At 39.1% G+C, this 19,249-nt stretch overlaps 1 protein-coding gene across 3 annotated transcripts in view; it reads left to right on the plus strand.

Annotated features, from left to right (window-relative positions):
- Positions 1 to 3,653: 3,653 nt before the first annotated feature.
- onecut2 (one cut homeobox 2) overlaps positions 3,654 to 19,249 on the plus strand; it is a 23,203-nt gene continuing 7,607 nt past the window's right edge. Inside the window, exons 1-2 of one of the 3 annotated variants that reach the window (XM_016548950.1) lie at positions 3,654 to 4,853; positions 6,841 to 7,001. In XM_016548950.1, coding sequence (XP_016404436.1) covers positions 3,912 to 4,853; positions 6,841 to 7,001 — 1,103 coding nt within the window. In that variant the 5' untranslated portion in view covers positions 3,654 to 3,911. Of the gene's footprint in view, positions 5,005 to 6,840; positions 7,002 to 19,249 lie in introns of all 3 variants that reach the window. The other 2 variants (XM_016548949.1, XM_016548951.1) reach the window with 2 other exon arrangements.

Raw genomic sequence — 19,249 nt, forward strand, 5'->3', positions numbered from 1 at the left:
CCAACTGCCTTCAGAGTGTGTGTGTGTGTGTGTGTGTGTGTGTGTGTAAACATGTTTTCTGAAAGTCTTGTAACGTGTAAACTCACCTCAGACTTTCAAATCTCTTGTTTTAACCTTTAAAAAGTGATTTTGTTCAGTTTTGTCGTATAGGTACAGATCTCAAGGCCCCTTGAGATACTGGACGTTTATTTCAGTTCGTCGCATTAAAATCATCTTCATTTCAAGTAAAATATAGTTATAAATAATAATGCATAATATTAATAATATAACTAGCTACAATAAAAATAAACTATAAAACAATAGTAATACACTTAGATCTGATAGTTATTGTTTTGCTTGACATCAAAATTATATTGATGTTTTATGTAAATACAATTCAAAGAATGAGAATACTTGCAGCCAACAAAATGACATTAATGCCATGACATGCCTCTCGGCTGAACATGTTTCTTAACGCTGCATATTCAAATTAAATTACATTTTAAATACGCAAAATCACTGAGAATATCAGAAAACAGACCTCATCTTTGTAAAAGTTAAAAAGTCCAAACAAATGTGTTTTGTAACAGCAGGTTAACATGTTATGTTCGCCGAGGCCAAAGACTGTTTTGTCATATTTACAGCTGCGGCGCAATAAAAATATGAAACGGCTTTAATAGCCAAAGCACTGGTTGAATTTTCCCGTTCGTCTCGACACTAATTCAGACGGACCTCGTGGACGTTTCTCTGTAATGTGATTTGTAACGCGCCGTGCATTTACGAGCAAAAGAAGCGCATTTCAGCCGCGTTTAATGCTGGAGGAAGGTCAGAGACTTACCGAGAGCCGCCGGATCTCTGCACGCGCCCCGAACAGATGCAGCGCAGGACGGTAACGACAGCATCATGGGGTCCGAGGCGCATTGATTCTGATCAATAGTGCTGCACTTACACAGCAGATGGCCAGAGAGCGACAGAAATGAGGAAAGACAGGGCGAGGAAGAAAAAAACCCCCCCACAAAAAACACTGTCCCAATCCAAGAGTCGCTCGAGCCTCCTCAGCTTTTAGCTTGAAAGAAGAAATTATGCATCATAGTAACAAACTGAAGTGTGTTTCATTTACACTTAATCCATTCAGATGAACGCAAAATGAGTTAATCTCATCACATCTGAACGTTTGCCGTGAAACTAACGCGTTTTGTTACTGTAAGTCTTTATAGTCTACATTATTGTTTTTTTTTTAAGTACAAACATTAGAGTATTTATCAGTTTGATAGTGCAATCAGCAATCAGATGCATATCAAAAATCTCACAGAAAACAAGAATTGTTTTGCATTTAAAAAAAACTAAACTAAATGGATTTAAATAGCATCCGATTATCTTTATTAATCCCCCAGTTTCACAGTCAAAGCTACTAAAATGTGATTCTGAGCTGTTTCATCTGAAAGAAACTTGCAGGGACTGATCTTAAAATATATCAGTGCCTTTGTTTTGTCTCAAGATGCACTATAGCCTAATGTTTTTTTCTAAGGCATGTTAATAAAAAATACTAAAATGTCCTAATTGAACTATGGCCTAATCCTGGTTTATAGTCTAAGACCTGTCTGCGTAAGTATTTTAGGTGTGTGTTGATTTTTAATTACATATTTGTGTAATAGGCCTACTGAGAGGTTATTTGATAATTTTAAGTTTATCTGCATAGGCTAGTAAATATGCCCACTTGACTATTAAGAAAAAAAATTGTTTATCATCATTATGTCATATATCTGTTTCTAGCCATTTAATGAAACATATTTGTATTAATTTCTATTCCATTTTCTATATTTTTTTTTTAAAGTCAAAAGGTGGCCCACAAAGTGTAAATTAATGTAGCAAATTTTGGCATTTTTCTTTTCTTTTTTTTTACAATTTAGAAAATTAGAAAAATTAGGTTTTGTCAGTGCTTAATAGGCATATTTTCTGTTTTCATGCGTTTTGGTGATTTTAATGTAAATGTTGTGAAAAGTTTTTTTAGGTTCTATAAAAGCCTTAAAAAAATACTAATTGTTGTAAACTAATATCACAAAAAATAGCTCTTTGAACGTTTGTTAATTTGCGTTTGTTGAATGTAAAGCTGGTAAAGTGAGTTTGGTGTTTAGACTTTTACATGCATTTCGAAAGAAAACAACGTCCACGTTGGAGACTCTCTCTGTTTCTCTCTCTCTCTCTCTCTCTTTCAAATATCGATTTTCTTTGACATGAATAAGGGCCTTTTTCAGTCAGTGATTCTTCGCGTTATGTGGAGTGCGCCAAAGCAAAGCAGCACAAAAGCTCTCGCAGAACATCAGAGCAGGAATCAAGCTCGTGTGCGTCCGTCACTGCATCTCCTGCAGCAGGTAGCCTATACAGACACTTTTCCTCCAATTTGTGGCAGCTGAAAGGCCGGGGAGAGGCTTGGGGAGGACACTGGGCCCCCTGCACCTCCTGCTCCTCCTCTGACAGCTGATCAAAAGAAAAATAGGTCACGCTTTTCAGACTTCTGTCGCTCATCCTTAATTACAGTCGCTTTAAACAAAAGCAACATCTGCGCATCCTCCAAACAAAATAGCAACCGGCATTCGAGAAATCTGTTCCTTCTGAATCACTGCAAGCCGGATCAGACCATAATGCGCGTAAAAGAAGTTACTGCGCGAGTGGATTGATCGATTTACACTGAGAAACTCTAACGCGAGAAGGTTATGATTTGAGGTTTAAAACAAACATGCAGAGCTTACTAAAATGTAAAAAGTACACTTCTTTTGTATATCTAGAAGTCATGCACCGCAAATTCTGATTCTTTTTTAGACATTAGAATTTAACGCGGTGTAAAATTGTGTTTGGAAACAGAATAAAGCCTTAAAACAACCCTGGCAAAATTTTACAAGTTTACAGTGTGTGCATTTATATTTACAGAGCCCAAAATTAATATGCATAATTAATCTTGTAAATGCAACGCATGTAATGAGGAAGAGTTAAATTAATGGTTAACTCGCAGAAAACACGGGGGGAAAAAATACAACATTTATGTGCAGGTGTTCAGTGTTTAAATTCAATGGATGAAATCAGATAGATGGATAGATAGATAGATAGATAGATGGATGGACGGATAGATAGATAGATAGATGGACAGATGGACAGATAGATAGATAGATAGATAGATAGATAGATATTGATCCATCGAAGTAAAAACAGAAAAAAAAAACTAATATTCAGTAATTTGCACGACGATGCACAAAATAAAGATATAGCTAGAATTTCTCTTTTTTTTCAAAAAGTACTATTGTGTACACGTACTCAAATGTAATTTTAAGGTACTAATATGTGCCCTTTGGGCGTAAATATGGCACAAAGATGTGCCTTTTACCCCCTAGCAGCTTTTTTCCTGAGAGTGTACAGTTACATTGCAGGATTTTTTATAGACCTGTTCATGTGATTATATTTTTGTGTTGTTTGGTAGAGGATGAACCGGATAAACGATGCGTTTGCAATGACAGCGAAGCGCACGTCTGACGCGCGATTCCAGATGCAAAGCCAGCGACTCCGAACTGCTTCGTGGAAGCGTCAGCGATTGGCCAGAGGCGCGCTGGCGAGGAACGCGATTGGACCGCCGGCGCGTCAATCAAGGCCAAAACTCCTCCCCTTTCAGCAGGGTCGGGTGCGCGCGGAGCAAGCCCACCCCAAACACCTCCAGCTGCCCAAACAGAAGACGCAGGAGGAGTAGAGGGCTCGGACATGGGGAGAAATCAGCACTGGCCCGTCTGATAGAGATCGGTGTTTTTTATTTATTAAAAAAGGAGGAAAAACCCGAGAGGCCTTAGGAGAGAGAGAGAGAGAGAGAAAGAGAGGGGAAAAAAGAAATACAAATACGGAGAGAAACCCATCCCTGGCACAAAGCTGGACATAAATCAATGGACTGAATGAAGACTGCCTATAACGCCTATCGATGCCTGGCCAAGGATTTGGATGCGTACGCCATGAACCCAGAGATGACAATGGACATTGGCAGCCTAAGCCATGAGCAGGACTTGATGAGCAGCCACAGCCCCCATCACAACCGCAATCCGGGGGCTTCCTTGCGGATACACCAGGATCTGACCGTGGCGCCGTCGCGGTCCGCGATGGTCTCCAGCATGGCTTCGATTCTGGACGGCGGCGGCGCAGGAGGAGAGTACCGTCCCGAGCTTTCGCTGCCGCTCCATCACGCCATGAGCATGCCCTGCGACACCTCCCCATCCGGGATGAGCGGCACCTACACCACCCTGACTCCTCTGCAGCCCCTGCCGCCGATTTCCACCGTGTCCGACAAATTCCACCATCCGCACCATCACCACCATCACCACCAGCGTTTCTCTGGGAACGTGAGCGGCAGCTTCACCCTCATGCGGGACGAGAGGACTCTACCAGCCATGAACAACCTCTACAGCCCCTACCACAAAGACATGAGCGGGATGGGGCAGAGTTTGTCCCCTCTGGGCAACGGCTTGGGCTCCATCCACAACGCGCAGCAGACGCTCCACAGCTACGGCGCGCACAGCCACGACAAGATGCTAAGCTCCAACTTCGACGCGCACACTGCCATGCTGGCCAGAGGGGACCAGCACCTCTCCAGAGGCCTCGGTGGCCCCGCGGCGGGCATGATGCCGCACCTCAACGGGATGCACGGGCATCCGGGCCACCCTCAATCCCACGGGCCCGTGTTGGCTTCCAACCGGGACAGACCGCTCTCCTCCTCCTCCTCCACCGGAGCGCAGGGCTCCGGCTCGGGTCAGCTGGAAGAGATCAACACCAAGGAAGTGGCGCAGCGCATCACGGCCGAGCTCAAGCGCTACAGCATCCCGCAGGCCATCTTCGCGCAGCGGGTGCTGTGCCGCTCGCAGGGCACGCTCTCCGACCTGCTGCGGAACCCCAAACCCTGGAGTAAACTCAAGTCCGGCCGCGAAACCTTTCGCCGCATGTGGAAGTGGTTACAGGAGCCCGAGTTTCAGAGGATGTCGGCCCTTCGGCTTGCAGGTAAGACAAGGTATCTGCTTTTGAACATCTTCTGTGGCGATTTTTAGTCTTTGGCGCGAGCATTTATTGCGTAAAACCTTTCACTGATGCGCAGACGCGCGGCGCTTTTCTTTTATTTCAAACGTCCTAAGTGAAACAATGTATCGCTCAGCCAGCGTTTTTAGTTTTTCCGTTCTTTATTTACTTTTGAAATGTTGCAAGTGCATGCTTTGGAAGAGCCGCTTCGGTCTCTTTTCTCTCTCTCTCTCAGTCAAAGAAAAGCTTTCAGAGAGGTGCTGAATAGGGATGTGTTGGTAATTACTGGACTGTTATTCCCCTCCTGCCCCTCTACATCAGGCGTGTTGCCCCCTCTAGCGATGGGCGGTGCAGGACCCCTTTTCCTTTGTTCGGATGAAGAAAAAGCAAGACTTGAATTTTGTAGTTTGGCGTGCGAGGTGTCAGAGACGGTGTCGTGTTGTTGAAGAGCATCCTATCAGTGCATTAAAATAAAAGCATGGTGCGCATTGATTTTTAATTTGTAGGGTGATGCGCAACCTCTACAGCCCCTACCACAAAGACATGAGCGGGATGGGGCAGAGTTTGTCCCCTCTGGGCAACGGCTTGGGCTCCATCCACAACGCGCAGCAGACGCTCCACAACTACGGCGCGCACAGCCACGATAAGATGCTGAGCTCCAACTTCGACGCGCACACTGCCATGCTGGCCAGAAGTGACCAGCATCTCTCCAGAGGCCTCGGTGGCCCCGCGGCGGGCATGATGCCGCACCTCAACGGGATGCACGGGCATCCGGGCCACCCTCAATCCCACGGGCCCGTGTTGGCTTCCAACCGGGACAGACCGCTCTCCTCCTCCTCCTCCTCCGGAGCGCCGGGCTCCGGCTCGGGTCAGCTGGAAGAGATCAACACGAGGGAAGTAGCGCAGCGCATCATGGCCGAGCTCAAGCGCTACAGCATCCCGCAGGCCATCTTCGCGCAGCGGGTGCTGTGCCGCTCGCAGGGCACGCTCTCCGACCTGCTGCGGAACCCCAAACCCTGGAGTAAACTCAAGTCCGGCCGCGAGACGTTTCGCCGCATGTGGAAGTGGTTACAGGAGCCCGAGTTTCAGAGGATGTCGGCCCTTCGGCTTGCAGGTAAGACAAGGTATCTGCTTTTGAACATCTTCTGTGGCGATTTTTAGTCTTTGGCGCGAGCATTTATTGCGTAAAACCTTTCACTGATGCGCAGACGCGCGGCGCTTTTCTTTTATTTCAAACGTCCTAAGTGAAACAATGTATCGCTCAGCCAGCGTTTTTAGTTTTTCCGTTCTTTATTTACTTTTGAAATGTTGCAAGTGCATGCTTTGGAAGAGCCGCTTCGGTCTCTTTTCTCTCTCTCTCTCAGTCAAAGAAAAGCTTTCAGAGAGGTGCTGAATAGGGATGTGTTGGTAATTACTGGACTGTTATTCCCCTCCTGCCCCTCTACATCAGGCGTGTTGCCCCCTCTAGCGATGGGCGGTGCAGGACCCCTTTTCCTTTGTTCGGATGAAGAAAAAGCAAGACTTGAATTTTGTAGTTTGGCGTGCGAGGTGTCAGAGACGGTGTCGTGTTGTTGAAGAGCATCCTATCAGTGCATTAAAATAAAAGCATGGTGCGCATTGATTTTTAATTTGTAGGGTGATGCGCAATTATTCACTGAAATAATGGACAGCTCTGATGCCTCATGCATTGTGCAACACAAGTGTGCGAGCCTGTGCATTAACTTCAGCTGAGAAAAACACACAAACTGTGCATCTTTCGCTTAAAGAACAATGCATTTAAGTGTCAATAAAAGGTTCGGAGAAGGAGTGTGTGTTTGGCGGGTGCTGTGCCGCTCGCAGGGCACGCTCTCCGACCTGCTGCGGAACCCCAAACCCTGGAGTAAACTCAAGTCCGGCCGCGAAACCTTTCGCCGCATGTGGAAGTGGTTACAGGAGCCCGAGTTTCAGAGGATGTCGGCCCTTCGGCTTGCAGGTAAGACAAGGTATCTGCTTTTGAACATCTTCTGTGTCCATTTTTAGTCTTTGGCGCGAGCATTTATTGCGTAAAACCTTTCACTGATGCGCAGACGCGCGGCGCTTTTCTTTTATTTCAAACGTCCTAAGTGAAACAATGTATCGCTCAGCCAGCGTTTTTAGTTTTTCCGTTCTTTATTTACTTTTGAAATGTTGCAAGTGCATGCTTTGGAAGAGCCGCTTCGGTCTCTTTTCTCTCTCTCTCTCAGTCAAAGAAAAGCTTTCAGAGAGGTGCTGAATAGGGATGTGTTGGTAATTACTGGACTGTTATTCCCCTCCTGCCCCTCTACATCAGGCGTGTTGCCCCCTCTAGCGATGGGCGGTGCAGGACCCCTTTTCCTTTGTTCGGATGAAGAAAAAGCAAGACTTGAATTTTGTAGTTTGGCGTGCGAGGTGTCAGAGACGGTGTCGTGTTGTTGAAGAGCATCCTATCAGTGCATTAAAATAAAAGCATGGTGCGCATTGTTTTTTAATTTGTAGGGTGATGCACAATTATTCACTGAAATAATGGACAGCTCTGATGCCTCATGCATTGTGCAACACAAGTGTGCGAGCCTGTGCATTAACTTCAGCTGAGAAAAACACACAAACTGTGCATCTTTCGCTTAAAGAACAATGCATTTAAGTGTCAATAAAAGGTTCGGAGAAGGAGTGTGTGTTTGAGCTGTTAAATCACATACCAAAACATGAGCATTTTTGTCAAAACATGTCATCATTGATTCTTTGCATATGATGCATTCAGCTAATGAAATGCACTATGTGAACGGCCACAGAAGGCGATTGTTTCGTCAAGCAAACAAATGCATTTTCTTTCATCAAGAATGCAATTTTAAGCAGAACTGTGCTTTGAGATGTTGGCGTAGGTGCTTTAATGCTGTTTCCCTGCAGGGCTCTGGTCTCACAGATGGCTTTGGGTTGGGGGGAAGGTATTATGTGATCTGCAGGGGAATTGAAAAGAAGAACAGAGGCTGCAGCGGCTCGATGAATTATTGATAGAAATCTCTGCGTGACCCTCAGCTCAACGCACAAAACGTCACCTTGTCTTGGGTTAAACAGGCAGAGATGTGCAGCCCGGCACCTGCCTTTTGTTCGGCGTTTTGGAGGAGAGAAGACGCAAATAATGAAGCAAAAATAGGCTGTTAGAGGAGTTGCACGTCATGACATCAGAAATGTCTGACCCAGAGAGAATTGCTGGCCGCTTTGTTTTCATGCTTGAATTTCATGCATGGTAATGTTGACTCAGAGCTACACTCTTAAAAATGAAGGTTTCACAGGGGGTTTTCAAAGCGATGCCATAGAAGAACTGTTTTTGGTTCCTCAAGGAACCATTTCAAATAGTGTGAAGAACATTTTAAAATTCTAAAGAACCTTTTTCCACTTTAAAGACCCCGGATTGGAAAGATTCCATTGATGTAGAGGTTCATCATGGAACCATAATTCCAAAAAAGAACCTTTATTTTTGAATGAAATTTGTAAATTCATGTATATTATTCAGCATAATATAATGCTGAACAGATGATAACTGATTTATATATTCAAATTTCATATAGGCCTACAGTGGGGTCAAAAAATCACCAAAGAGAACAGTGAATTTTAAGCAATTTTAATATATATATATATATATATATATATATATATATATACACACATATATATATATATACATATATGTACAATATTTAACAATATTTAAACTGCAAATAAACAAAGTTTTGTGGAACATTTCAAACAAAAAGTAGTTATTTTTTTAGGTGACTTATCGAATGTAAGTAAATGAGTGTCATTGTTCATGTGACTCTTTGTACAGATGGTCAGATTTTCTTGCTTTGATTGAAGATGTTGTTTGATCTTAAATCATGATCTTCAGGTTTTGCACTTTTAGAGTCCAACTTGTCATTAAAGTCAAATGTTATTTAGAAAATGTAAGAAAAAAAAAAGGATTTTTGAACCCCATTATATACTCATACTTGAAGGTACATAGCTATTTCATGACTTATTGGTCTTCTTTAAGCATAGCGGTGCAGGTGCCTGATCTCACAGGAGAAAATGAGCCTGTCTTTGCACTATTAATTTAGTCAAATCAAACGTGACGTCTGACTGGACCTCATTCCAGTCACACGGCGCAGGCAATCAGTTATCGAGACAAACCTCGGCCTGTGCCATCCGCCAGAGACAAACAACTTTATTAAGTAAATGATCAAAGGGGACAAGCGCTGTTATACGAGTCAGGACAGAGGAGATTGAAAAAGAGCCAGTGCTGGAGAAACTCGGGGTCCCGGCCCGTAAATAAGAGCGCTGGAGATGGATAAATATACCTCCAACCCATGCCAGACTGCATTCGGAGAAACGTCTCTCCTGATTTGGGCTTCTGCAAATGACTATTTCGCTTTCCAATTGAAGACAGACAGGGAAGATATGAAATATCTGAAAGTCTGAGAGCACTTGCATTTTTGTCATTTAATACAAAATGTTTATTTATAAAGTATATTAACAGAATACCAATTTGAGTGAAAGTTGAAACGAAAATTTAGTTGCATTAGTGCATTGGAACAACAAAACTTGATGATCATGTTCTCCATCATAAAAGAGCATCTTCAGGAAATCTGACCATCTGTACAAAGAGTCACATGATCAGTGACACTCCTTTACTGACATTTGATCCTAATGTTGCAACGACTTAAATATTTCTTTATTTTCACATCCTTTTTTCTTAAATATCCAAAAACTATTTATTTACAGGTTTGCATGAAAAAATCCCAGATTTTCAATTTGGTCTCAAATAATTGGACACCATTGTAAATGATTATTTAATTCCAAAAATGTGGTCTCAAACATTTGTATGTCACTGTAAATTATTGTTTATTTCCAGATCCCAGATTTTAATTGTGGTTTCAGACATCTGAACACTACTGTATATCATTATTTATGCATTTGCATGGGAAAAAAATTTACATTTTCAATGTGGTCTCAGATAGTTGGTCACATTTTTTATTTTTTATTTTCAAGTTTGCATGACAAAAATCCCAAATATTTGATGTGGTCTTAGACATTTGGATGCCACTGTAAATTATTATTTATTTCCATAATCGCATGAAAAAATCCTGACTTTTCAATGTGGTCTTAGAAATTTGGGCACCACTGTATATTATATGGTTGACCCATATGTGTTCTTTAATGGCAAATGCAATACCGATATCTACAGACGAGGTTGGCCGATAAACGCTGACGTACATGCTAACCGATAATAGTATTTTAGCAGTGTAAACCACTATGAAATTATAAATTTTTATAGCATAATATGAAATTCTCTTAAAAATAGCAATTGCACATTTTCAGTTTTGTAGTGCTTAGTAGTCTCCAAATGACCTGGCCGATATATCGGCAAGTGATTAGTTAGAATATCTAGTTGGAATATGTATACTGTCACAATGAGGTTGTGTCGGATGAATGAATTTGTAAGATTTGAATATAAAGTGAAAGCAAAGATGCAAAACAAAGATTTTTAATGCTGGGCCAATCGGGCATCATGCTGTCAGTGTGTTGTTTTCTGGACTACTCAAAGGGCAGAACCAGGACAAAGAGATCAAAATCCCTGGCCAGCACTGCTATTTATTTCCATCCTGTCGTTCAGTAATGTGTGTGAGTTATGTCACTTTCTCAAACAAATATGTGTTGCTGAACGACGGCGGATCGATGCGGGTAATCTCTTAAAGATTAAAAGGGCATTAATGCTGGCAACAATAACATAAACGTGTGCACCCAGTTCCCATTGATCTGGAACCCGATCCGGACTTGTTCCAGTAAAGCTGACGCTGGAAGAACGTTCCCAGCAAGCCGACTGACTCCGCGCTAAAAAGACTCCTGGCGGGCTATTCTGAGCCGTGCTTGTTTAAAAGGATCATTAAAGCTGATGAAGCCGCCTGGATGAGACGCGAAATCAACGCATAACGAAGCGTAGATGTTTTCCAGAGGATGTTTAAAAGGATGCGCCCGGTGACCTTCACACAAAGACCGGGGCGATGCGACGCGCCTCGCGGCTCCAGAGAGGACGGCGTCTGATAATTATAATGGCTTTGTGGTGCTTTGAGGGACCTTTTAGTGATGAGATTCTCTTCTCAACCCAATAAGTGTGAAACACGGGCTAAGAGAGTGAAATAATCCCGGCAGAAATATGATTGGGCCCGACTGGTTTATCAGATACTCTTGTTATTGTGGTCAAGCTGCTTTTGATTCAGAAGCAGACTAATCCAATCTCATGGAAGATGTCCTAACATTATTTTATTAAAAAACAGCATTGCCTGTTGTATCATTAAGATTATGCAGTAACGCTTTACAATAAGGTTTCATTAGTTAACATGAACTAATTTATTTTTATTTATTTATTTATTTATTTATTTATTTAGTTGACAGGGACATTGTACATTAATAAAACATTCCTGTAAATGTACCAGAATTAGCCAAGGCTATTTTACATCCGTAGTCCCTGGACAAGATGTTACAAGTCACCCTAAAATAAATAGTAATTAAAAATACATACTAAAAAATGTTATAATTACATAGTTCAAATCATACAGTATTCTATTAAAAAACAATGGGATCAAATAAAGACAATGCAAACAAGATACAATCAATAATAGGATCTCAGATATTTATATTGAGGCACTACCTGCAGCCTCACCCCTGACACGTAAACATCTGGCTCTTTAATAATACTGTTAGACTTAGAGAAAAACATACATACTGTCTTGGACACATTTAGTTGTAAATAATAATGTCAACTAATAATGAACAATACTTCTATAGCACTTAATTTCAACATTTACAGATACTTTCTAAAAAAATCTGTGAACTAACGTGAACAAACAAAAAAAATGTATTAACTAACATTAAAAAAGAGTAATAAATGTTGTTAAAGATGATTGCTCACTATGAGACCTTATTGTAAAGTGTTACGATGGCTTTCTTTAATATTTTAGATATTAAATTAGATTAATTTAAATTAAATCATGTTAATTTAGTACTGAAACGTCATCTGTTACGCATCTGTGTTTCACTTATATATTCCAGAGACACATTAATATTCTATGGTTTCATGTTTTTATATCTATAATGTATGTGTTTTACTCATCTATAGCTCTCTGAACAGTTCAGATAATTAAAAAAAAGTATTTTTTTGCCACATACTTCATGTAGTCATGTTGCAATCAGTCCAATCATAGTTAAGCAGATAAACTCTATAGTGGGGTCTAAAAGTCTGAAAATGCTTCTAAATTCTGAGCAAAGGGCAAAGTTTTTGGTCTCTCAGCCCCACAAAACGGCCCGTGATGCTCCTGTCAGTAAACGAACAGCGAGACAAAACATGTTTTTATAGAGCGAGTCTGTGGGGGATTCATTTGTCTGTCAACTTTTATTTTTATTTGGGTTTTATTCTTGCATTCCAGCGGTTTTCATATTAGTGGTCTGTAGATGAATTATGTAAATGAACTTTTCTTCAGTTTATACACCATCGTGTCTCTTACTCTGCTGTGGCTTGCTAAAAAGAATAGGCAACTTTTAACTTCAGCTATGAGGAAAGAGAAAGGTTCATGTTTGCTTTTCTAGAAGCTGATAAGAGCTTACGTAATAAAACATGACCATTATTTACAGTTGGGTCTTATGTTCTTTTAAATACAGCTTTTGTTAGAGGAATAGATAACGAATTCTGGCATAATTTATTCACCTACATGTCATTCCAAACCTGTTTTTTTTAGGTTTTAGGTTTGTACATTTAGGTTTATGCTTTTGGCAGATAATTGCATCGCATTCCTTGGGAATGAAACCCGTGACTTCGGCATTGCAAAAAAAAGAAATAATAATAATAATAATAAAAACTTCAGGAATATATTCATTTTAATGCAAAAAGAGAAATCCTGCATCTTTATGCAATTATTTTGCATATAGTTCATATAGTCATATCTGTCAAGCTCCAGAAAGCCATGAAGTACTGTAAAAACATTCATATGCCATAGTATGGATTAATGGTATGATTTAGTGTTCTTGTTATTATTGGAGCTACTAAATAGATTTTTTTAATCTTTGTATGGAAAAAAGCTGCATGAATATCTACTTTGATCTTTTAAGGATGGAAAAATCTAATGGGTTTGGATCTGCATAAAGGTTGGATAAAGGATGACAGATTTTTCATTTTAGGATGTGATGCAATCAAGATTTGTGTACTTTTAAGACAGGTTGCTTCTTGCCAAACAAAGATACGGATAACAAAAATACCTATCTAAATAATCAGTGTTGCTTATTTACCTGTGGCACTTTTGTGCATTTGTAAGCATTCAGTGTGTTTGTGAAGCTGATTGGATCGTTGGCTTGTTGTTGACGAGTGTTACCTCATCAGCATTGTTTCAACACACTGTTTGTGAACGTTCTGATTGGCTCTATCAGTGTGCTGATGTTTCTGTCTGGCAACAAACCTTTGAACCGCTGATGTCATCATTTGAGACCCAGATGAACTCTGACCTTTTATTCACTTGATCAGAGAACATTTGTTCTGTTCCTTATGGAGATCAAGAGATACAGTGACCCTGCACTTGCGTCTCACTTAAGGACACTTCAGGCAAAACCGCTGTTTTTGTTTCATGCATTGGTCAAGATTTTGGGCTGTTTTTTGTCCGTAAAATGTCTTTCAGACAACTGGAAAGAAAACATCCAAAATACACATTTCAAAAAATTCATTTTATTACACTTTACCTATTTGCATCTGTAGATTTCGATTTCAATACATATGTTAAAAGTTTTTTCTCCACTTCAGCAGAACTTACATGCACCAAACTTAGCCGTTTTATTCCTCTCTATAGTCTGAAGATTTTTACTGAGGGGTTTGTTTGTATATCATTCACACTGATTTCTATAACATTTTATTCCTAAAAACATGGCGAAAATCCATATCTTTTAAAGGCCTAGAGTTTCTTTCTCCACTTCAGCAGTGCTTACGTGCACCAAACTTAGCAGTTTTATTCCTCTCTATAGTCTGAAAATTTTTACTGAAGGGTTTGTTTGTATATCATTCACACTGATTTCTATAACATTTTATTCCTAAAAACATGGCGAAAATCCATATCTTTTAAAGGCCTAGAGTTTCTTTCTCCACTTCAGCAGTGCTTACGTGCACCAAACTTAGCAGTTTTATTCCTCTCTATAGTCTGAAGATTTTTACTGCAGGGTTTGTTCATATATATCATTTGCTTTGATTTCTATAACATTTTATTCTGAAAAACATTACAAAAATTGATTTTTTCTTACTGTTGACAGTATTTTCAGAGTGATGAAAAGAGATATCCAGAATCCCCTCTATAAAAACCTTCTCCTCTAATGTATCAACAAAATGAAACAAGAATTTTGTACCTGGCTTTATCCAATGTTCAGATTACTTTTCTGGAATTCCATGCAAATTAGTGCATTTTTAATTACACAAGGCCTCACTTGCATATTTAAACGTATCAGAAATTTGTTCTACATAACAATTGTCTTAATGTACTGATTAATCAACTGGGGAAGTATGTATTATGTATTTGATAGAATGTTTACCCTATTGCCTTTAAATTGTCGGAATATCATTGCATTAGATATCAAATATCACAGCAAGTGTTGTTTATTTTTTTTAGAAAGTTGCACAAACACACTTTATAACCAAAATACTTAACAGTATGATTTGAAATGATAAAACAACAGTTCTAAAATCACCAAAAAACACCAGTTGATAAAAAAGATCCTGCAGTATTTCAGACATGCACATACTTGATATCTTTATGCATGTGATTCATGTGAACAAATAATTTTTGTTATTTACAAAATAACTGTATTTAGTTCTGGCTCAAGCAAGATGATCCACTGCAGAGAACACATGACTCTGTCTCTCTCTCAGTTTCTCTTTCCTTCCCCTCCTCCATCTCTCGGCGAGGTGTCCGGCCTCCACATTAAGGATATCCGCACATGCACAGAATGACACAGCTAAGTGCAAGACTACAGCATAATGCATTTAGCAAGTCCTCTCGCTCTAACACACACTCACACACACACACACACATCACTTCCAGAAGAGCGTATGCTTAGAAAATGGTTGATGTTGAGATCGGAAGCATTTGAGCGGCCCGGCGTTTGCACCAGAGATCGCACGACTGTGAGAGTATGAAACACTAGCCGAATTTTTCTCCACTTCAGCAGTGCTTACGTGCACCAAACTTAGCAGTTTTATTCCTCTCTATAGTCTGAAGATTTTTACTGCAGGGTTTGTTCATATATATCATTTGCTTTGATTTCTATAACATTTTATTCTGAAAAACATTACAAAAATTGATTTTTTCTTACTGTTGACAGTATTTTCAGAGTGATGAAAAGAGATATCCAGAATCCCCTCTATAAAAACCTTCTCCTCTAATGTATCAACAAAATGAAACAAGAATTTTGTACCTGGCTTTATCCAATGTTCAGATTACTTTTCTGGAATTCCATGCAAATTAGTGCATTTTTAATTACACAAGGCCTCACTTGCATATTTAAACGTATCAGAAATTTGTTCTACATAACAATTGTCTTAATGTACTGATTAATCAACTGGGGAAGTATGTATTATGTATTTGATAGAATGTTTACCCTATTGCCTTTAAATTGTCGGAATATCATTGCATTAGATATCAAATATCACAGCAAGTGTTGTTTATTTTTTTTAGAAAGTTGCACAAACACACTTTATAACCAAAATACTTAACAGTATGATTTGAAATGATAAAACAACAGTTCTAAAATCACCAAAAAACACCAGTTGATAAAAAAGATCCTGCAGTATTTCAGACATGCACATACTTGATATCTTTATGCATGTGATTCATGTGAACAAATAATTTTTGTTATTTACAAAATAACTGTATTTAGTTCTGGCTCAAGCAAGATGATCCACTGCAGAGAACACATGACTCTGTCTCTCTCTCAGTTTCTCTTTCCTTCCCCTCCTCCATCTCTCGGCGAGGTGTCCGGCCTCCACATTAAGGATATCCGCACATGCACAGAATGACACAGCTAAGTGCAAGACTACAGCATAATGCATTTAGCAAGTCCTCTCGCTCTAACACACACACACACACACACACTCAGTTCACTTCCAGAAGAGCGTATGCTTAGAAAATGGTTGATGTTGAGATCGGAAGCATTTGAGCGGCCCGGCGTTTGCACCAGAGATCGCACGACTGTGAGAGTATGAAACACTAGCCGAATTTAAAAAAGAGTGATTTTCTCTCATCTGTTATGGGGAGGTTTCAGCGAACAAGTGAAAACATCATTACTGATCGTGTTTTGTGGCGAAATATTGATCTGATGTCACCCACCGCTCTCATTCTCTCGCTTTCTTTGTGTATCTCTTTTTCTCCCTCATGTAAATCTGATGACTTTAAGATGCATGTGACTGGACATTTAAAGATTCTGTAAATGGCATTAGAAGTGCTTCAGCTAACAAAATTGAGTAGGGAATTTTTATTTAAACTAGTTTTAGTCATTTGCATTTACTAGTTTTAGAGCAAACGTTGACTTATAATTAGTGATAGAGCAATATTAACCAGGCTGATTAATTGACTTATTTTCATTTTTTATTTTATTTTATTAGATTATTGATTCTATTAAGTCTTTTGGGCAACATATCATATCAGTGTTATTACAGTATAGTATATACAGTAGCATAGTATATTTGAGATGCTATTATAATTTTATTAATATTTTAATTGTTTTTATTTTACTGTTTGTTGTTTTCATTTAGTTTTTCCTTAAAGTTTTAGTAATGTTTTATTTTTTGCCATATTTTTTCCAACTAGCTGAAATAAAATAGGTTTAAGTTTTTATGTTTATTTTATTTTTCATTGAATGTTTATTTCAAGTACCAAAAATGCTTTAATGGATTTAGTTTTAGTTAACTATAATAACCCTGATATATAAAATCTGCTGACAGCCTAATTCAATACATTTTGTGTAAATATTGTAAAATAAGTGTTTAAATCTCTCTAGATATCTGCACCCATTTTGGCAGATCACTAATTCTCCGTTTTGATTTTTCTTGCATTGATTTTTCTTGCATTAAGATCATGCAAAGCATCAGATCTTAAGGTTTTCTGCTTTTCTCTTCAGAAACTAGCTTTCAGCTGCATCCGCATGTATAATTCAGTGGTGATCAGACAGCGGTTTGTTTTTGTGAAGTCATGGACATAATGTACCGAGAGAACTGGCAGAGTAAAACTACAACGTGAAATTTACCTTAATGCATGTTCCTGGTTTTATAGTCAATGATTCATCAGTGCATCTCATTGCAGTAAAATGTAATGGTTTGCTCTAACTCTGAAAATACTTTCCTTATCCGCTGACGTCATGTAGGCCGTGTGGGCTGTTGCTTAATATTAATGTTTCATGTGTGTTGTGTTTGTTTTTGTTGCGCTCTTTTTCCAGGTAAAAGAAAATAATGTACATAGTAATGGAGTCGGAATTAGTCACATGAAACAGAGATGTAAAAATGTGGCACTGATTTTAGATTATATGAATGAATATAAATACATTTAAAGGTCAAAAAATCCTTCAGGAATGATAATGGAATATGGATTCAGTCCGAAAAGGACAAATACGATTTATTGGGTTTATCAGTAGCCAGTACATTGATATGTATTATAATAATATAATTGTTAAAAATTCACAAAAAAATGTTTTATTAAAGTTGTTTGCTGATGCCAATAGCCTTAAAATGGCCATATACCATCTAATATATATATATACTTACACAATTTGTTTATTGCACATAAGAATCCTCAGAGAATCCAGAAAGAATCAAATATAATCCTAAAATGAAAATCCATTTTTTTTTCTAATTAATTTATCTCTGAATTTCTGAAGATCTAGAGGATCTTAGACAGTGTATATATATATATATATTTTTTCAGCATTGCTTCCAAATTATGATGCATATTCCATTAGCAATCCTTTGCACAGTTATAGTTTATTTATTATCGGTTTTTTTTCTTTTCATTTCCATGCATTTTGCTTGATGTTTTTCAGAACAAACAGAAATTACATTTAAAAAATGTTCCCCCAAATTTCAGTTCATCCAGTTGAATTGAAAATAATTTTAGTCAATTTTTATTTGATTTATGTTGTAGTGTTTCCAAATTTTTCCATTAACCATCAGTAGCATTCCTTTAGGATATTTTATACTTCAAATTAAATTCAATCTGATTTCTTACAGATTTCAATATATAGAGGCTGATGAAACAGGCTGGTCTTTGGGTTCCTCATTAATTACTGAAGGTGTGAGCTGATACTCAATACAGGCCAGAACAGATCGATTTCATACGGCTGGGTCTTTCAGGGATCCGAGCGAACGACGGCAGTGTGGTGAGGACCGTTCCACTGGACGTTTCCTCTCACACACATTGATTTACATTTGCCAGCGAGCAAAGATAAACCAGCGGTGTGAGAGCAGCTCTTACCCGTTTGATGAAAGGCCATGGAAACCTGAGGTATTGATCGGATTGATTGAACTCTACCCCTTTTAGAAAAGCCCAAAGTTGACACCCCTCTCCCACAGCGGAAATGGTAAATCCCTTTGAATAATATAATTGCTTTTTTGATCGCACTGTAAAGCGCCATGAGATCCCGTCCTGATGGAGTCAGTGTTGCGTGGATGCCCATTGACGGCTGAGATTGCGTCTCCGTGTGTGTGTGTGTGTGTGTGATCATTTCGGCCGCAGTAAGCAGAATACCAAATGATGACGGGGAAATTCACTGCTCTACAAAAGCAGCAGTCTGGAGCTTTTATCCAGAGCAGCACTGAACAGAAAGCCATCAGGGCCTCATAAAGAGAGCTGGGTTTAGGAAGTAAACATTGATCCTTTATTTTACTAGAGAGAACAAAAGGAGAAAGTACAGCTGCCTCGTACACAACAAAGACAACTAACAATAAAGAAGAGTGTTATTATGAAAACGTTACATCTGAATGCTTAAAATGTCCAGTTCTTTAAAAATGTGTTTTCTTGATTATACCAATGTTCCATATTCCATTCTATTAGCTGGAAACTTTTTGGGAATGTTACATTTGAATGTTCTCTAAACTTCCTGAAACAAGTAGGCCTAGTTACGTTTAAAAAATGTTAATTGAACATCCAGCAAAAAACGTTTAAAAACACTATTAATAAAAAAA

The sequence above is a fragment of the Sinocyclocheilus rhinocerous genome, unplaced genomic scaffold, assembly GCF_001515625.1.
Source record: "Sinocyclocheilus rhinocerous isolate Xijiao unplaced genomic scaffold, SAMN03320098_v1.1 scaffold824, whole genome shotgun sequence".
NCBI lineage: Eukaryota > Metazoa > Chordata > Actinopteri > Cypriniformes > Cyprinidae > Sinocyclocheilus > Sinocyclocheilus rhinocerous.